This window comes from Struthio camelus, chromosome 19 (assembly GCF_040807025.1).
Source record: "Struthio camelus isolate bStrCam1 chromosome 19, bStrCam1.hap1, whole genome shotgun sequence".
NCBI classification, from domain to species: Eukaryota; Metazoa; Chordata; class Aves; order Struthioniformes; family Struthionidae; genus Struthio; species Struthio camelus.
Window position 1 is genome coordinate 12,372,430 of NC_090960.1, and position 18,426 is coordinate 12,390,855.

An 18,426-nucleotide genomic window follows, 5' to 3' on the forward strand; every position below is an offset into this window, starting at 1 on the left:
TGCCTCGCGTCTCACGCGGTCGAGTTGCAGGGGGAAAGCTGTTAGCCAGAGCCTGGACTCTCCTGCCCCGTTCCTTTCGAATTTGGAGGACAAAACGGGGCGAGAAGGAAAGGCTGATGCATCTATTAACGCCCGCGAGTGATTTAGTTCCCGCAGTAGGGTGTGCGGAGCTGCTGCCCTGAAGAGCATGAGCGAAGCGGTGCTCTTGTTGGGGAAGAGCCAGCACGGGCCAGATTTTCCTTTCAGTGCTGGAAATTTCCTTGTAGGGAAGGAAATTTGTCCCTGTGCCTTTTACCATCAAAGTTAGCATACACGAGGAGCAAAGGCAGATGCAGAAAAATCATTACACTTTGTCATTTGCTGGGAAATAAGAAAAAAAAGGGGGGGGGAGCTTTTCTTTTATGCCGAACCGCACGTCCCTTCCCCCTGGTGAAGCGCTCATGCCTTTCCGCCTCCTCCGGAGAGATCCGACAAGTTTTTGCACCGCTCTTACGTTCGAGCTCAACCGCTGTGGCAGGGCAGGAAGAAAACGTGGTTTTAATCACAATCCTGCCCGAGAGCTGGGAAGCGGCGGGGCGCCGGCGACGCCTCCTCCTCCTCCTCGGAGCCGCGTTCGCCTTCCCCTCCCCGCCGCGCTGAAAACGTTAATTCGGTTTAAATGCAAGTCAGACTTTTTTTCCCCTGCCGGGCTTGGCTCTGCAAACGACTGCGGCGTTTGGGCTCCCCTCGATTGCGATGGGAACCAGACCTCGCAGTCGGGGCTTTAGCGGGCAGACGGGCTGAAGCCGGCCGTTGGGGCGTTTTGCCACCGCAAAGAGAGCCCGGACCGGACCGAGCTGCAAAGGGGACGGCGTGGGCGCAGCGAGGGTGCCGCGGCCTCGCCGGCGTTCGGCGGCCGTGCAAACGGTGTCGCGCCGTTCGGCTGCGGCGAGCTGACGGCGAGGCGGGCGAGCGGCGCCCCAAAAAGTCCCCGCAGCCCGGCCGGGGCAGCCCTGACCAGCCCTGTCTCCCGCTGCGCGCCCTAGGAGCGTTGAAGTCCTACCTGCGAGAGCTGCCCGAGCCCCTCATGACGTTCGAGCTCTACGACGAGTGGATCCAGGCCTCCAAGTGAGTCTTGGGCCCGAGGGGGGCGCGTGGGGGCCCGAGGGGTGCAGGGCTCGGCCTCGCCGGCGTCGTGCGCCGGGCCCTCGGGAGCCTGGCGCTGCTCCCGTTCCCGTGCAGGCCGTGCCACCCCCCTTGCTGGGGTGCTCTGCACCTCCAGACACCCAAACCCGGCAGAATCGGGCCACTGAGCCAGCAGGAGGGATCGCACCCTCTCCAGGGCGCAAGGCCTCGAGGGTGTCGGGCACGAGATAGGGGGGATAAGGCTTGGACGGGGCAGAGAAGGTATCTTCTCCTCCTCCTTCTTGGAGGCAGGCCCAGCAGGGCCTGAATAGAGGTCCTTCCGCCTCCCGGTCACTCTGCCGCCCGATGAGGCCTTGCAGAGCTCGCTGCACGCCAGGACCAGGAGCATGTCTAGGCCTGGGACCTGCTGCCTCCGGGGCCCTGGAGCACGGCAGGGCCGAGGCGCTGGCCCACCGGAGCGGGGCGGTCCCCGAGGCTCGGCGAAGGTCCGCCGTCCCCAGCGAGCCCGGCTCGCTTGAGGCCTGGCTGGGGACCAGGCGGTTCGTTTGCGAGGGCGACGTTTTCCAGTTCCAAAATGGACGAGTCCCCAAAGCGAACGAATCCCAAGGATGCAGGCGTCGTGCCTGCTCAAACCGCCCTGTTTCCTTGCAGCCCAAACGTTCCCTTCTCCTTTCAGCCGAACGGGTGCGGATTTCTTTGAGCTGTCCCCTTCCCGAGCGGTGGCAAAGGAGAGCGTCGCCCCCGGGGCAGCGCCGCTCCCACCGCCGGGCATCCCTTCGCAGTACGGGCCACTGAAAATGCTCCCGTTTCCGGCAGCCCGAGCGTTTCGGCAAGCTCCTGTCCCTTTGGCAGAGAGCTGGCCAGGACCTCGTGCGCGGGAAACCTTGGCGCTCTGCTCGGAGGCGCTTGCTCCGAGACGGGGCTCGTTCGGCGTCGCCTTCAAAACCCAAAGAGGGGCATCTCGCCCCTCTGTACGGAGAGAGGGGTCGGGAAAAGCCCGCGGCGGCTTGCTGAGGAGCTGCGGCGTTAATCCTGTCGCCTGCCTCCTTCGTAGCATGCCGGAGCAGGACAGGAGGCTGCAGGCCCTCTGGAACGCCTGCGAGAAGCTGCCCAAGGCCAACTACAACAACATCCGGTGAGCCCGCGGGCCGGCAGAGGTTGGGAGCGAGGCATCGGGGTCCCGTCGTCCCCACGGTTTGGGTGTCAGCGGGTCGGCGGGCCCCCTGGCTCCCGACGGGCTCTTTGCACCGGCTGGGGCGATATGCGGCGCCTCATCGGCGCGTCTCGGCGCTCTCTTCCAGGTACCTGATCAAATTCCTCGCGAGGCTGACCGAGTACCAGGACACGAACAAAATGACGCCAAGCAACGTGGCCATCGTGCTGGGTCCCAATCTGCTCTGGCCGCAGGCGGAAGGGTAACGCGCCTCGGCGCCTGGCCCCGGGGGTTCGCGCGGGGCCGCCTCGTCCCCGGCGATCGCCGGCCGGCCGAGACGGTGGCCGCTGCGGGGCAGACGAATGCTGCGCTTGGCAGGTCCCCGCGGCGTTTTGCAGGGAGGGAGGCAGCCGGTTTCGGGGGTGCTGAGCACCCGCGGTGCCTGTTGTCCTTGCCAGGAGCGGGGGCTGCTCAGCAGCCTTAAAAAGCTGCGTTTCGGTCTCCGGTTTGCTTTAAGACCTCTCCGTAAGCGCGCTGGGTGCCCCAAGGGCACGGGAGCCAGGGCGCCCAGGTCCTTCGAGCGTCCGTCGCGGACAGCTTTCCTCCCTCGCGGGGGCTCGCGGGCGCTGCTGGTGCTTGGGGGCAGCGCGGGGACGTCAGCGGGACGGCGTCAGAGCCGCCTCCGCGCTAGCAGAGGCCGGCGGGGGAAATCCCAGTGGGAGCGGGCTCGGGCTGCCGTAGGGCGGCGGTGGCAGTGGCCCCGGCGTCCGCCGCGCTGAGCCGCTGCCCGCTGCGTTGCAGGAACATCACGGAGATGATGACGACGGTCTCGCTGCAGATCGTGGGCATTATCGAGCCGCTCATCCAGCACGCCGACTGGTTCTTCCCCGGAGGTAAGCCGTGCCCGCCGCCGGGCTGGCGTCCCGAATCCTTTTCTAGCCGGCAGCCCTGGCACGGGGCCGCTCCGTCGGCGCTGCCCCCTCCTGCCATAGCTCTGTCGGCTCGCGGGAACTCAGCACCCGTGGAGCTGGGCACGCCGCTTGGCCGAGGCCGGACAAAACTCGCCGCAGCATTGGGGCCGCAGATATACCCAGCCCAGCCGTGGCTGCTGTGTGACTGTCTCCCGAGCGCCCCTGCCGTGCAGATACCCCCATCCCTCGCCGTGCCCCTCCACCCCGCCACCCCCTTTCCGTCAAGCGTCACCTTCGCCGCCTCCCTTTCCCCGCCAGACATCGAGTTCAACGTGACCGGCAACTACGGCAGCCCCATGCACGTTAACCACAACGCCAACTACAGCTCCATGCCCTCGCCGGACCTGGACCACGGCGAGCGCAAGCAGCACGACCCGTCCCGGCGGCCCCTCAGCGTGGCCACGGACAACATGATGCTGGAGTTTTACAAGAAGGACGGGTAGGGCCTTTTGTCCGCGCCGCCGGCGCTCGGCCTCGAGGCGGCATCCGGGCGGGAGAGCGGCGGCTTCCTCGCCGTCCCCGCTCCCCCCACCCCCGGCCTTAAGCTACCTCGAGGCCGACCCCCCACTTTTGGGGGGGGAACCCACTTTTCCATCCCCTTCCCGGCCCTCGCGGCTCCTTCCCCGAGCGGTAACGCCCAGCGGCCAAGCGCTCAGCGGTACTTTCTTCTCCGCTAATAACTCCTGTGTTTCTGTCCACGCAGCCTTAGGAAAATCCAAAGGTATGTTACCTTCCAGGCGCGCTGCAGCGCCGCCGGCCTCCGTCGGGCCGCCCTGCCCGCCCGAGCCGGCGCCGCGGGGCCGGGGCGCTCGCTGCTCCCAGAGCCCCGGGCCGGCGGCGGCGCGCGCCTCGTCCTGCCGCCGCGTTGGCTTGGCGCAAGGCGCAAGGGGAGAGGGTGGGGAGCAGCGGCCGAAGGGTTAATTTTGGGGGGGGGATGGAGCGGAGGAGGGGGGTCATTGCTCTTTCCCATCTTTTCTTCCATCCTGGAGTAGGGGGGGAGGCGTCCTCCATGCAAACACCCCCCCCGCCCCGGGCCGTCTCTGCTGCCCAGAGCCCTGGGTGAGGGTCCGGCGCTGGTGGGGCGACACTTGTCGGGGAAGCGCTTTCCACAGCCCCCTCGCCCCGGCCAACAGGCTCCTGGGGGGGGGGGGAGCCACCCCGGCTGGGCCCGATCCTGCGTGGGCAGCTGAGGGCCGGCGCTGGCTGGCGGCCGTGCGGGATCGAGCGCTCCGGAGGGCGCCGGGCTGCTGGAGCATCGGGTGGCGGAAGGGAGACGGGGCCGAGGAGGCGAGGGGGTCCTGAGCCCCTCCAGGGTCGCTCCGGCTTCCCCCACCCCCGCCGTGGATTCGCTTCCTGGGGAAAAAAGGTGTTTTCCCAGGCCAGGCGTGAGGCTGACCCCGCTGCAGCAGTCCCCAGCAGGCCGTTGGGGCGCGCGGGGTGGTAAAGGGCTTGTCTCTTGTGTCCCCCCCCCCCAGCATGGGCGTCAGGGTGATGGACACCTCGTGGGTGGCCCGCAGAGGCACCTCGGCCGGTCGCAAAGCGTCCTCCACCCCGCCCGGCGTGCAGCCCCCGGCGCCGCCTGCCGAGCTGGCGGCCGCTCCTCAGTCGCCGGGTCCTGAGCAAGCGCTTGATGCTTCAGCTACTCCCTCCCCTCCGCCGACCGGCTTTGGCTTCCCGCCGGGAGCCGAGCGCGCCAGGTAAGGCCCGGCGGCGGAGAGAGCCGGCCGCCTGCGCCCGCCTGCCGGACTCGATGCCCCGCGCGCCCGCCCTCGGGGACGCCCTCCTCGCCCGGCACGCCGGGGCCGCCGGCCACCCGGCGGGTGCCTCGGCCGCGAGCGAGCCCTGGGGCGGAGCGAAACTCGGGCGGCGGAGGAGGATCTTTTTCCTTGCGAGGTCTGAGCGTCCCGCTTGGAGGCTGCGGCGGCGTTAAGAAAGCGTTAAATCAGAGCCCCGTGCCTTCGTGCGCCGGGAAGGGCGCCCTTCCGCTGCTGCCCCCAAGCCGCAGGGCTGTCGGCCCGCCCGCCTGCGCGCACGCAGCGTGGCGGCCCGCCAGCGTCGGCGGCCTCGCGGGCGCCACGAGTGGCAGCCGGCCTCGGCCGCGCTCGCGGCGTCGCCCGGCGAGCCGTCTCCGGCTGCCGCCGCCGCCAGCGGTGCCGATAGCCTGTCGGATTCCCTCTTCCCTGACCCTGCGTGAGCGCTCGCGCCGCCTCGCCCTGTCCTTGCTGCCCAACGCCGCCTAGATGCTTCAGCGTTAGCCCCAGGGCCAGGGCTATGCAAGCGTCTCCCGTGGCGGTGCCTGCTGCGCCTGGCCGTACCCTGCCTTCCTCCTCCTCCTCCTCCTCCTCCTCCTCCTGCCGCCGCCCCAGCCGTGCCCACCTGCGGCGCGCGCGCAGAGGTGCCGCCCGCGACCCCCGCAGACCCTCGGGACACCCGCAAGGGCCGACCTCCGTCACCCGGAGGGCGCAGGCTGCAGCCCCAGCCGGGTTTTTGGCCGTGGCCGTCGGGCAGCGCTGGCTGCTCCTTCCCGGCGCTGCAGCTCGGGCCAAAGGCAGGTGCCTGCCCCGAATCGGCCGCCTTTCGGCGTCGGCGGCCTCCCGCCGTCACCCGGCCGAGGCCGCTCGGGCTCTTCCCTCTCCCGGGAGAGGCCGCTCAGCTCCTCCGCCGAGCTGCACTCTCCTGGTGGGTCCCTCTCTCGGCGAACGCTTTGGCTCTGTTTTTTTTTTTTTTTTTAAATTTATTATTTTATTTTGCTCTTGTTTTGTTCCTGCTGTGGTGTTTTTGGACCTTTTGCAGCCCGGCTGGCGTGTCGTCTGGTTGGTCGGATTGCTGTTACAACTACCCTTCCCCTGAGGACGACCGGGCCCCCCCTTCCCCCGGCTCTCAGCACCCCTCCCGACACCCCGCTGGGGCTCAGCCCGCCGCCCGGCCCGGCGGCCCCCCGCCGCCGTACCGCTGGCCGGGCTGCGGCCGGAGCCTGCCTCCCCCGTCCTCCTCCTCCTCCTCCTCCTCCTGCCCGCCGCCGCTCGACATGAGCTCGCCCCCCAAACCGTCCTCCCTCCGCCTCCCCGAGCTCCGCTCCCGCCCCGGCTCGCACGCCCCCCAAACTAACAGCTCCCCCCTCTCCATCAAGCCCCCACTTGTCATAACCCAACCCGGCCCCCCCGGCACTCCCGGCCCCCTAACGTCAGCCTCTCCCCCCTGGGGCAGCTGCCCGTGCGCCAGAGAGCCAGGAGCCGGGCGCCTTAGGTAAATAAACACCCGCGCGCCGCCGGGCGACGATGGCCTCGTCCCCCCCCGCCCCCGGCCCCCGCTCGCGCCGGCCCCGCCGCGCTTCGCCCCCCGAGCGCGAGCAGGGAAGCGAGCCCCCTCGCTCGGGGGCCGGCGGCGGCGCGGGGCGGCTGCCCTCGCGCCTGGCGCTGGGCGAGACGCGGGGCGGCCGCGGCGCCTTCGCAGGCGTGGGGAGGGGAAGGAAAGCGGGCGGAGGAGAGGACCTGACGGCGTCCCCCCTTCTTCTTCCTCCTGCTTTTTTTTGTTTTTTCCCTTTCTTCCCCCCCCCCCCAGTACTCTGAAACCCAAGGAGGTGTCGCCCGTGGCCGGGCAGCAGAAGGGCAGCCCCGTCGCGGGCAGCGCGACGCCCGGCGGCGGCCAGCAGGCAGGCGGCCCTGCCGCGCAGCCGGCCGCGGAGCAGAGCCCGCACGCCCCGCGGAAAGGTAGGCGCCGGCGGCGGGGAGGGCGCTGGGGCCGCCGCCGCGCGGGGCGGAGGGAGGCCCGGGGTCCGGCCGCGCTTCGCCGGGCCGTGGCGGGGACGCGGCGCGGGCCCTGCCGCTCGCCCTCGCGTTGGTGGCCCCGGCGCTCGGGGTGGTCGAGGCAGCGCCGGGCAGAGCTCACGTCGGCCTCAATCCCCGCCAGGCCTGGTGGCGCCGGCGCCCACCCGTCCGGCCGCCTCCCTGACGGGCGCCATTTTGTCCTTGTCTCCGCAGTCTCCAAGAAGCTGGCGCCCATCACGCCCAAGGCGCCCTACGGCCAGCCAGGCGGTATGTCCGAGCCGTCCACGGGCCAGCCGTCCCCCGCCAGCCTGTCTCCCACCCCACCGAGCACCCCTTCACCCTATGGACTCAGTTACCCTCAAGGCTACTGCCTGGCCTCAGGTCAGCTGTCCCCAGCCGCCGCACCTTCCCTGTCTTCTCCTCCTCCTTCCCTGACGAGCACTTTAACCAAATCTCGACCCACCCCCAAGCCGCGGCAGAGGCCCACGCTGCCACCGCCACAGCCTCCCACGGCCAGCTTGCCCGGCTCTAGTCCGCAGCCCGCGGAGCCCAGCCTGCTCGACGGCCTGGCCCCCGGGGAGAGCATGTCCACAGGTAACGGGGCCGCCGCTGGCGCCCAGCTCCAGGAGGGCGCGAGCCGCGCGCAGGCGGGAGGCGCCATCGGCTAGCTCGGCCCGCCGGGCCCCGCTCGCCTTCTCGGGCCAGGACGGGTCGCGCGCGGCTGCGGGCAGGCGAGGGCGGCCGGGCCGGCTTCGAGCTGCAGCCCCGAGGCCTCGGAGCCGCTCTCCCTCGGGGACGCGGCGCGACGGCGCCGACCCGCTGCGCCGCCCCGCCGGGACGGCCGGATCCCGGTTTCGGTAGCCGCTTGGCTTTCCCCTCGGCTTTTTCCGTTAGCTCGCTCGCTGTTAGGGACGCCCAGCCAAGCGGAGCCTCGGAGAGCTGCGGGTCGGCAGCCCCGCGTCTCCCTCGTGATCCGGGCGGGCAAGAAGGCTCCGGCGCCCCTTTGCTAGCGCCGCGCGGCAGGTCTTGCCACCCGCCGTAGCGGAGGCGACCCCGCGTCGCGTGCCGCGGGCGCTGACAGCCAGCCCCGAGGTGCCGCTGCGCCCGGCCGGCGCCCGGGGCCTCGGGAACCGGCGAGCAGCGCCGGCGCCGCTCTCGGCGCCTTCGCAGTGACGCGGGTCGTGGGACGCGGCGCTCGGGCGGTGTTGGTGTTGTGTTCTCACCTCCTTGTTGCTGTTTGTATTTGTTGGTTTTTTTCCCCCCCCTTCTTTTTCTTCCTTTCTCCCAACCGTGTCATTGTGTCCTTGCAGCTGTGTGAGGCGGGTGATGCGATATTGCATAGGTGTGAGGGGGATTTTCAGGGTAAGCTCTAGTCCCCGTCCGACCCCCTCGCTGGCACCCGAAAGCTAACCCCAGGCTGGCGTCCGGCCGCTGCCGCTGTGTCGGAGCCCTCACTAACGCCCCTCACCGGCCTTGCATGGGCCTTGCATGGCTTCCCCCCGCCGGGCCCCTGCCACAAGTTCACCGATAACGCCGTTATTAGTCAACTTGTGCCTTTCGCTTCTTGGAGCCGCTGGCCTTGAGCCCGGCTCCTTTCGTCCACAGAGGCGAAGAAGCAGAAGGAGCCCCCGGCCGCCCTGTCCTCGCCCCGCGCGCCCAGGTGGCCGAGTCTAACCTCCCCGCTCCTCCCGGCTGCCGCTCCCATCGTCCCTCCCCCCCGGGAAAAGCTTTCCCTCCCGTGTCTCGGTTGCAGAAGGGATGTCATGATATTGCTGCTCTCGAGTGCGTGGGGTCGACCCCTGGTAGCGCCTCTCCACCTGTTTTTTTTTTTTGGCAACACTTTGCTCACGGGGGCCGGAAGCGCTTTGGCGACAGCATCGCAGCAGGGCTCTCGCGGGGCGCCCCGGGCGCAACCCTCCTGCCCCGTTGCGTTTAAGTCAGCTAGGGATGGAGAGGTGGCAGCCTCGCTGCAGTGAAGGGGAGCCCCACGGGTCCTGGCCGCCCCTGCGCCGCCGTTCGGCAGCGGGGCTGGCCTTCCCAGGTGCCACGGGCCACGTTGGAGAAGACCCACGAGGCGACATGGGGGCCAGGGAGAGCAGTGGACCCGGTGGTCTGGGAGGGGACCTGTACGTTTTGGAGACGTGCATCCCCACGCCATCTCCCTGAGCCTGGCCCAATTCTAGCTCACTGCCCCGGGATGAGAAGGGCTTTTATCCACGTTGTTTCTGGTCCTATCTATGAGGACGGGTCGGGTGGCAGCGATGGTGGGAAGCCTGCAGCCTTGTGGTGGCCTTGGCCCCGGCTTTGGACAAACACAGTGGTGACCCTCCTCGCCAGCAGCAATGCAGAGCCAGGGTTAGGCTTTTCCTGGGCTCGCCGGGCTCCTTCGGCGCAGCCCAGACCATGTGCCCTCGGACCCCGCTGCCCATTGCCGCATCCCAGTGCTCCCAGTGGAGCCCAGCAAGGGCCGGGCACAAGGGATTTTTCCACCTGGGTGGGTCCCTCTGCTCTCGCCAAAGGATGGAGATGACCCTTCTAGCTTGGGCTGGCGGGTCGCAGGCGCCCGCCGGGGAAGCCGGGTGTGTAGGAGAGGCCGAAGCCGCTCAGCTTTCGGCTCGCCGGCTGGGGCGCGCGGATGGGGCCGGGGCACGCTGCGCGCGCTCTCCCGCCAGGCCTGCGCGCGGGCGAAGCAGCTCCTCCGGAGAGGCTCCCCGGCGAGGAGGAACGCGGCGGAGCGGAAGGCGGCCGCTGGGCTCGGGCGGCGGGGGCTCGGGGCTGGCGGCTCGGGCTGCGGCAGGGCGAGACGAGGAAGGCGGGATGCCGCCGGGCGCGAAGCCGGACCGTATTATGACATCCCTGCTCCTGGCGTTAACCTGCTGCCCCTCAGCAAGGCGTTACTGCTGCTACGCGAAAGCCGTGCCTGCTCCCCGCCCCGGCTCCTTCTCTTTGCTCCCCCGTGGCGCGCGCGTCCCCTCGCCGCGGCACCGCGAGCAGCCCCTAACTCTGCCTTTCTGTGCCCGCCCGCAGGTCTGGTCCATTTTGATATCCCTTCTATACACGTAGAGATTGATACCGCGCTGCGCCGGGACCCGCTGGAGCCAACGCAGAGACTTTCGGTAGCGGGGAAAGTCGATTCGGAGGAGGAGGAGGAGGAATCGGAAAGCACAGCCCTATGACGCAGTGTCCCCTTCCCACCGCGCCGCGGGCGAGCGGCGGGCTAGGCAGGGCCGGGGGCACCGTTCGGGTGCAGTCTTTATGATTTCTTTCTGTTTCGCCTTATCCGGACTTTGCCTTTTGACTCGGTGCCTCGTGACCCCCCCCCCCCAAGCCACCACCACCTTTGCAGGCTTCCCGCGCTGCCGGCGGGGGAGGCGAGGGCAGCGCCGCGGAGCAGGCCGGCTGCCGATGCCCCGACTTCCCCTTGCCGCCAGCCGGGCCGGGACCATTTCCGCGAGCCGGGGCTGCAGAGGCGTTTGCTGCCCGCTTTTTCCTCCGTGCTTCGAAAGTCTGGTGTTTCCCAGCCCGTCTGCTAGAGCGGGCGCTGTAGGGTGTCCCCGCGGGGCCGTCCAGCCCTGCCGGCGGCGCGAGAAAACAGCGCCCTTGGCAAATGCCTCGCCAGAGCGTTGCTTTGGGCTTTCTTTTCTTTGCTTCTCCTTCCCCTGGCTACCCCTCCGCTTGGTCGCGCGATGGTTTCGCTGAGCAGGGACGTTAACTGCGGGGTCGGAGGCGCCCGGCGGGATCGTACCTTTGCGGCCGGGCGCAGGACGGGCTGGGATTTGAATAGCAATAACGTGCGTGCCTGTGTGTGTGCGTGTGTGTGTGTGCGTGCGTGCGCGTGCGTGCGCGTGTGGCCCGGGCCGTGCTCGCGCGGCCGGAGGGGGCCGGCCAGAGCCCCCCTGCCAGCGCACTGCTCCCCGCCGTGCTTGCCCCGGCGGGCAGCCGAGGCGAGGCGAGGGCACGGCCCTCGGCACCCGCTCCCGGCTCCCTCCGGCGCCGGCCCTTCGTTTCCTGTCGTCGTGGGGTGGTGGTGTGGAGCAGAGGCTTTGGTTGTGCATGCAAAGACAAAGTAACCTTTTATCCCTTTCAGAGAGATGATATATATATATATATCTGTCAGCGTAGATATATATATATTATATATTTGTATATATAAAAATATATATATATATTTGTTTTATTTGAGCCATTCCATCGGATCTGGTGTACAAATGTACAATGTAAATGGAAATGCTTAGCGTTCCCGGCCCTCCCGGACCCCGCATCCAGCCTCCATGTATCCCAGAGCCAGGAAAACCTCTCGCCCCGCGGTAGTTGCGAGTTAGGACGTTAGAGCTTCTGCACAGGTCTTGATGTGACTCATCACCCAACCTGTTTGGGGGAGGACGGGCAAGGGCGAGGGCAGAATCACCTGAAATAAATGTGCAAATTGCTGTTGAAAGCTCCGTGAAGAGTGGGTTTATTCGCCGCCTTCGGTCTCCAGCAAGCTGGGGGGGGGGGCCCCAACTCAGCCCATCGCTGCGCTGCCCTCAGCGCCCTCTGCACATCGCGAGGACAAAACCTTCCGCAGGCTTCGAGGGACGGGGCGAGTCCCTTGGCGTTAGCGCCCGGGGGTAAAACACAGCGGGCGACGGAGCTGTTTCTCAGCCTGGGCGCATCAGTGCCGCCAACCTTCAGGTGCAGAGGCGCCCCGGACCCAAACCGGTGGGGATTTGCCCCAGGTTTTAACCGTGGCTGTGGGAGCAGTTTTGCTATAGCAGGTGCTTTTGACAGGGGAGGATTTGGGTGGTAAAACGGGTTTTTGGCTCTGAGCAGGCTGTTCTGACCCCAGCAAGCTGGGGCCCTGGAAAGGACTTGCTCTGAGCAGCAGGCTGGCGCACCCCAGCCCAGAGGGGTTGACACCGCCCGGATTGAGGACAGGCTCTCGGCTTTCCTGAGATTTCAATCAGTTCCTGAGCAAAACGCAATCCAAAGCCTCCAGCCTCTCCCGACACCCCTGCTGGTGCCGCTGGGGAGCCAGCAGAGCTCATCTCCATGCAAGTGGGTCAAGCTTTTCTCACTTCTCCCCAGGTAACGCACCAGCCTCGTCTCCTTCCTCCGTTCCCCCCCGGCATCGCAGCATTAGCTGACAGCAGCTTTAATGTAAAGACACAAGTGCTTCTGCATGACTGTTTCAGGAAGGTTTTTCATCTGACCAACCTCCGTGGCACAAGGCCAATTAGAGCTGTTCCTTGTCTGTGTTTTGGAGTTCAGCACTGTGCAAAAAGATGGGGAAAAACATGCTCTGTGATACTGGAGGAGCCTCCAGCCAAAGCAGCACAGCAGGCAGCAGGGTCTCTGCCTCAGGGTTTGTATGGCACAGGGGCTTCTCCCAGCCTGGTCGGATGGGGCTAGGATGCCTCTTTGCCAGGGATGGATGGGCATTTCCATGGAGGAGGGGGCTGTTTCGGGGGACGCTGACACCTGCAATGGGAGCCAGAGATGCCACGTGATGGGACCTGCCGGCTGTCAAACCTGCGGGCAGAGATGCCGTGGAGGGTGCCACCAGCTCTGCTGGCGCTGGGCACATCCACAGTAGGGTTTGAGGGTTTCCCAACCTCTCCCCAGCCCCATGCCCCTGCATGGTGGTAGGGCAGCTCTAGGGAACATCCCAGGCACTGATGGTACGCCAGCCTCCCCCTCCGGCACCCTGTTGCCCCACGGCCAACTGCAGCCAGAGCTGGTATGACCCCACCAGCATGTTGGGAGATGCCCAGAGACCCTGGCCCTCTGCTCGTGCTTGCCCGGTGCAGCTTTGCGGCTGGATACAGGCCAGCCGGGGCTGCGAAGTGGTTGCACATCCCTCCCTTGGCACATGGGACGTGTCCTGGGCTGCCACCAGCGAGGTGGGTCCAGCCCAGGGACAGGCAGCGATGGAAGACACCTGGCCATAGGAGAAGTGTAGATTTATTACTGAGCTGGGGACAGGGATGAAGCGATGCCACCCCGTCACTCCTGTGCAGCCCCGCGATGTGACAGTGCCAAGCCAGATCCCCCTCTCCACCCCCAGGCACACAGCCCTGTGCCCTGTTCCCCTGGGGGTCAGAGCAGCCCCACTGAGTAGCTCCTGACCCTTCCTGCGGGATGGGGGTCTGAGGGTCCTGGACCAGCACAGCACCCTCTCCTCATCACCATCAACTTGCAATCCAAGGGCCCGCGGTGAAGCTCAGGCATCCTCAGGGCCACCGGGAAGCTCGCAGGGTCCCTGTGGAGCACTCAGGCAGCCGTGCCCGCCGGCCCGGCCTGCTCCCAGGCCATGGAGGGGAGCGCCATGTGCTCGGAGACCGGCCACACGCGGGCTGCAGAGGGAGAGGAAGCAGCAGTGTGAACGGCAGTGAGAGCAGGGGCACCTGGCCGGTGCGATATTGCATCCCCGGGCTGGGGTGCCAGCTGGGGGACGGTGCTGGTGAGCCCCGGGAGGATGCAGGTCCCGACCGAGGGGCTGGAGGGTGGCTCAGGCTCCCTCCCAACTCATCTGATTTGGCTGGAGCCAGCCTGGACTCTGCACCTGGGAGGTGACACAACTGGGAGGTGACACAGCCCAGCACACCCCTATCCCGGGTGGACGGCGAGCTACTAGTGCACCAAGGGACCACTACGGGATGGGGTGCGCCAGGGAAAGGGAACGGCCTTCGCTATCCAAACCTCTACCCCGAGGAGTGTTCAGCCCCCAGCTCGCTCCTGCCCCGACCCCCTACGGCTGCAGCCACGGGTGGGGGACCCCAGGCAGCCAGGCACTGCTAGGGCCCGAGCCAGCGCATTTGTCCCCAAAAACACCTCTGCAAGGAGACAGGGCCGTGGCTGAGCCTCAGCCAAACCTTGGGTGCTGGCTCCCTCCAGTGCCGGCTCCCAGCAGCTCCTTTTCCTGGCAGCGCTGGTGAGCGGGATCCTTGCTGGCTCCCTCTGACCAGCCCCGTGGTGGGTCAGATTGGGGTGGACCAGCACGGACCAGGCTCAGGGCTAGCTCCACCACGGCTCAGCCACAGGCAGAGGCCAGCGTCCCCAGCAATGCCCTCTGAGGGGTCTGTGAATGGGGATGGAGGAGAAACTGAGGCATGAAGCCCCCACCGTGCTGTGCCTCTTGGCACCCCCCAGCCCAAACAGGGTGCCTTTGGCATGGGGATGCAGCCAGCGCCCGTTATGCCAGCCCCACCGGACCCACGACGTGCCAAAACGGGAGCAGAGCTGCAAGGCAGGGTGCTTCATTTGCTAAACTAGACCTAGTCTGCACAGCCGAGGGAAGGGGCTTTTCGGGGCAGTGGTCTCCCCATCCAGATGCTGAGGTAGCAACCAGCAGCACCCCTCCCGAAGGTTCATGTAGCCAGGAAGGCTCACATGCCCTGACTAGCCCCAGCTCAAAGCATGGCCTTGGCACCAGCTCCCCCCGAAGCCCTCCGGCCCCGTGCACGCACAACGCACCCGCGTCGAGGCCCGGGTGCAGGGGGGTGTCGTAGGCCTGCAGGAACTGCTCGGGGCTCTGCAGCTCATGGCAAGCCAGAAGGTGGCCGACGGTGGCCTCAAAACCCAGCAGCTCCGGGACCTGCTCCACCAGGTTGTCAAGGAGGTGCGGGGGGCTCTGAAAGTCACAGGGAGGACTCAGATGTTCAGGTCTGGTCGTACAGGTGGCACCAAAAAAGAACAACCCCGTGGCCTCTCCCAGACCCCCCCAAAGCAAAAGCCCCCCGCCATGGGGGGGCTGCTTCAGAGGGTGGCAAAGAATGAGACAGCACCACAGTCCCTGCGGCTGAACCCTTGACCCATGGCCGGTGGCACCCAGCGGCTGAGGGCTGCGGGTGAAGGAGGGGACCCATCTCACGCACTGCCGCTGGGCCTCACCTCAGGGCATTTCAGCAAGAGCATGCCGAGCCTCAGCAGCGTGGCCAAACACTCGCTTGCGACGCCCTCGAGGGGCTCAGTGCTGTCATCGCTGGGCCTCACGGACACGCTCAGCACCTTGTAGCTCCACTCCCGGAAGAGCCGCGAGGGGATGTTGTGCGACAGCACCAGAATCTTGGGGTCCAAAACGAGGGGCCTGGGATGGGGCAGGAGAGAGAGCTGAGGAGCTGCTCCCTTCCACCCCGGGACACGGGGTCACCTCCGCTGGCCACACGTGGCCCCAGGGACCTGGGGACGGGCCATGCCCTCTGCAGCCCTGGGCACAGTCAGGAGTAAGGTGCTTCACGAGCTGCTCTCCCAGGAGCTCCCAGCAGCTATCTGCACCCATCCCAGCTGGACTGCAGCACCCAGAGGCTGCATCCAGCCAGCACCTGGGGACCATCACCTGTGTCCCTGCTGCCGCAGGTCCCGCAGGTCCCGCAGCACAGAGAACAGCACATCGCTGGAGGCCTGCAGGAGGGAGTAGGTACCTGAGTCTGTAGCAGTTGTGGCCAGAGGAGAGGGTCTGAGGCCACCTGCTCCAGGGCATGGCTCAGCCAGGGCAACTGCGATGGAGCGAGCACGAATGTGCCCCCTGCATCACCCTGCGTCATGCATGCCACAGCTGGGTCCTGCATCCCCCCTCCCCATGCTGGCTGCACTGCCGCAGGGTCCCTACCTCAAGCACGTGGGCCATGCAGGAGGGGTACAGCAGCAGCAGCCCCGTGACAGCTTCACCTTGGTAGTAGCACTGCAAGCTCTGGAAAAGCCGGTCCCAGTACCCTGTGGAGCGCCCGTGTCACCCAGCACCTCATCACCCACCCCGTTGATGACAGGGTGGCCACGGGAAGGGTGGGAGCATCCTACCTGCCAGCTCACGCTTGTCCACTAGCTCCGGGGAGATCCTCGCCACAAAGATCAACCTGTGCAGAAGGGCCTTCTGGCAGGGCGAGAAGGGGGGGAGCTGGGGCTGGGTGTACGTGGGTGTCTGCCCAGCCCCGCTGCGGTGGTGAGATGGAGAAAGAGCTGAGGCTGGCCTGGCCCCCCCATGTCCCCACACATATCCACGCCTGGTGCAGGGCCACCACTTAGCACGTCCCCAAATCCCCCAGCAGTGCATGAAGGTTGTGGGGTGCCTCCTGCTTGGTGGAGTCAAGATCGTGGGGCAACTTGGGGTGCCAGAGCCCCTCTCCTACCTGCCCCGTGCTGCTGCCTGTTGGCCCCCCGCTCGCCCGTCGCCGCAGCACCCACTGCAGGAGGTTTGTCCGGTCGAGCTGGGGTACCAAGTCCCTGGGTTTCCTCTGCGGCTTCGGAGCACGTTTGCGCCTCACCATGGTCCCCACCAGACACTCCGCCACGGCGGCTGGTGGCAGAGGCCAGTGAGACCCTGCTGGTCCCCACGCCCCGGGGCTCAGGCAGCACCCGAGGGCCCACACTGCTTCTCCGTGTCCTAGTAGCTGGGCCAGGGCTTTGTTTGCCGCCTGGGGAAAGTTGCTCTGGCAACGCGGCAGCAAGCAAGCCCTGGTTTCCCAAGGCCAGAGCGTGGCAGTCGAGGGCTGGCTTTGCCAGGTTCCCACGGCTTGGGCTCGCTCCGTTCCTCAGAGGTGGTGGGGCCCCGCAGCCGTCCCAGGAACTGGACTCCATATGCCAGCCGTGGCAGGTCCCAGGGCCCTTCCTCAGGGTGGGAGGATTCCCTGCCCGCTACCTGCTCTGCTGGGGGGCAGGAGGGTGCCCTTGGTGCAGCACCTCACAAACGTGCAGACACATGCGTGCGTGCACGTGCACACGCACACACATTGCGGCTCCCGCGCCACGACCCGCCTCGGGCGCAGGCATGGGATGCCGGTTGAGTTTGCAGGGTGTTTGACCTGCTCGTGCGAGGACGAGGCAGTGGGAAGTGCTGGGGCCCAGCTGCGGCAGGACGGGGGCAGTGGCAGCACTGCGGGTTCGCAGGGATGCTGTACCCCACGCCAGGCCCCAACATGCGGGGGAGCCTGAAGGTGGATGGCACCTCCACCTCCATTTGCTCCACCTCAACCTCAACCTCACCTCTTTCACTTCCACGTCTTCCACCTCCTCCCCCCCTACCTCCATATCGATCTCTTCCAATGCCATTTCCATTTCCTCCACCTTCATCTCACCTCCCACCTCCTCCATCTCTCCTAAAACTCATCTCCACCTCCTGTACGTCCACCTCCATCTCCATCTCCTCCAAGGCCACCTCTGTTCCAACCCCACCTCTACCTCCTCCACTTCAATCTCCTCTGCTCCACTTCTACCCCCAACCCCACTTCCATCTCCAGATCCATCTCCCTCAATCCCACCTGTTTCCTCCACCTCTACCTCAAGCCCACCTCCACCTCCATGTCCACGTTCACTTCCATATTCATCTTCCCCAACCCCCCTTCCACCTCCACCACTTCCATCTCCTCTACCTCCACCTCCTCCACTTCCATTCCAACCCCACCTCCACACTTGTCTCCTCCATCTCCTCCTCAGCCTCCTGCTGTGGCCACATCAAAAGCTGGGTATCATCTGCAGGCTCCTTCTCTTCGTGGCCCCAGCTGACAGAGTGGGCATGGCCTCCCATGCTGCAGGACATGGTACCCTGGCTCTGCCCTGGTGCCACCACCTGTCTTGGGGTGGGGGGGCTCATACCAGGCACAGCGCCACCGAGGGAAAGACAGGAGCCAACCAATGCTGTCCCCACAGCCATGCCACAGCTGGCCTGCCCACCATCCACCCTCATGCTCAGCGTTGGTCGCGTCAACTCTCCCAGACATGCCGGGGGGGGGTGGGGGGGGATGGTTCCCAGAGGGGCCATGTCTGCTTCCCACAGCATCAGGGCTGCAGAGCTCACGGGGGAGCCGCTGAGTCCAAATCCTGCCCTGCAGGAGCAGTTGGGCCTTCACCTGGGCCATCCCTGCCTGGTCAGCAGAGAAGAGCTTGTGCCAGCGATGCGGCCGCCGAAGCCGAGTGCCACCCGAGGCCCTGACCTCAGGCACGGCCCAGCTCACGTCCGGAGCAGATGGACGCCGGCGGGACAGGGAGCCCTTCCCGCCCTGGGGCGGACAGCCCCGAGAAACGGCGCCCCGGGCACGCCGGGCAGCCCTGGCCGCAGGCACGCACCACACCGACCTCCTTTCACGGGTCTTTAATAGAAAGAGCTGCAAAAAGCGGGCGGCGGCGGCCCGCGGGCGGCCCGCGTACAAAAGCTGGGTAGAAGAATCGCTTATTGCATAGACCTTAGCGTGGGCACGACCCCCCCCGCCGCAGCCTCGCCGTACCAAAATAGTCGCCTTTTAGAAAACAAAAAGCATCTCTGAATAAAACTCTCTCCGTATATAATAAATACTCTCTCTCTCCGCGCGTCCTTCTCTCCCTCCCCGGACCCGACGATCCCCCACCCGCGTTGTGCTCGGTCCCTATTAAGGCAGAGATCGGAAAAGGAGCACCGGTGTGCGTGTCGGCGGGGCGCCCGCCGCGGCCCCGCTCCGCC

At 66.7% G+C, this 18,426-nt stretch overlaps 2 protein-coding genes across 12 annotated transcripts in view; one reads left to right on the plus strand and one right to left on the minus strand.

The window, feature by feature from the left end:
• The window catches only part of ARHGAP44 (Rho GTPase activating protein 44), a 31,388-nt gene extending 19,934 nt beyond the window's left edge, over positions 1–11,454 (plus strand). For 2 of the 10 annotated variants that reach the window (XM_068913682.1, XM_068913683.1), the window contains exons 12-22: positions 1,026–1,107; positions 2,180–2,260; positions 2,427–2,540; positions 3,080–3,171; positions 3,508–3,688; positions 3,953–3,970; positions 4,725–4,946; positions 6,043–6,495; positions 6,811–6,959; positions 7,230–7,610; positions 10,044–11,454. In XM_068913682.1, the coding sequence (XP_068769783.1) occupies positions 1,026–1,107; positions 2,180–2,260; positions 2,427–2,540; positions 3,080–3,171; positions 3,508–3,688; positions 3,953–3,970; positions 4,725–4,946; positions 6,043–6,495; positions 6,811–6,959; positions 7,230–7,610; positions 10,044–10,192 (1,922 nt within the window). In that variant the 3' untranslated portion in view covers positions 10,193–11,454. Of the gene's footprint in view, positions 1–1,025; positions 1,108–2,179; positions 2,261–2,426; positions 2,541–3,079; positions 3,172–3,507; positions 3,689–3,952; positions 3,971–4,724; positions 4,947–6,042; positions 6,496–6,810; positions 6,960–7,229; positions 7,611–8,326; positions 8,379–10,043 lie in introns of all 10 variants that reach the window. The other 8 variants (XR_011135493.1, XR_011135492.1, XM_068913685.1 and 5 more) reach the window with 8 other exon arrangements.
• A 1,489-nt stretch (positions 11,455–12,943) lies between these two features.
• LOC104143604 (testis-expressed protein 47-like) lies at positions 12,944–17,337 on the minus strand. 2 transcript variants are annotated; one of them, XM_068913790.1, is made up of 7 exons: positions 16,124–17,337; positions 15,795–15,867; positions 15,607–15,710; positions 15,334–15,398; positions 14,889–15,084; positions 14,472–14,628; positions 12,944–13,351 (listed from the first exon to the last, which is right to left on the minus strand). In XM_068913790.1, exons 1-7 carry the CDS (start codon positions 16,259–16,261, stop codon positions 13,269–13,271), a joined length of 816 nt encoding a protein of 271 aa, XP_068769891.1. In that variant the 5' UTR covers positions 16,262–17,337; the 3' UTR covers positions 12,944–13,268. The 2 variants fall into 2 exon arrangements, with proteins under 2 accessions (XP_068769891.1, XP_068769890.1); XM_068913789.1 differs by having other exon boundaries at positions 15,795–16,210.
• Between the last annotated feature and the right edge of the window lie 1,089 nt (positions 17,338–18,426).

What these genes read in the sequence shown, in the direction of transcription:
- LOC104143604 (XM_068913789.1), bottom strand. Translation starts at nt 16,047, where the DNA reads ATGCACTGCTGGGGGATTTGGGGACGTGCTAAGTGGTGGCCCTGCACC. An exon ending in GGACAAGCGTGAGCTGGCAG is followed by an intron (nt 15,711 to 15,794) that starts GTAGGATGCTCC and finishes GGCGCTCCACAG; the next exon opens with GGTACTGGGACCGGCTTTTC. An exon ending in CTGCGGCAGCAGGGACACAG is followed by an intron (nt 15,085 to 15,333) that starts GTGATGGTCCCC and finishes GCCCCATCCCAG; the next exon opens with GCCCCTCGTTTTGGACCCCA.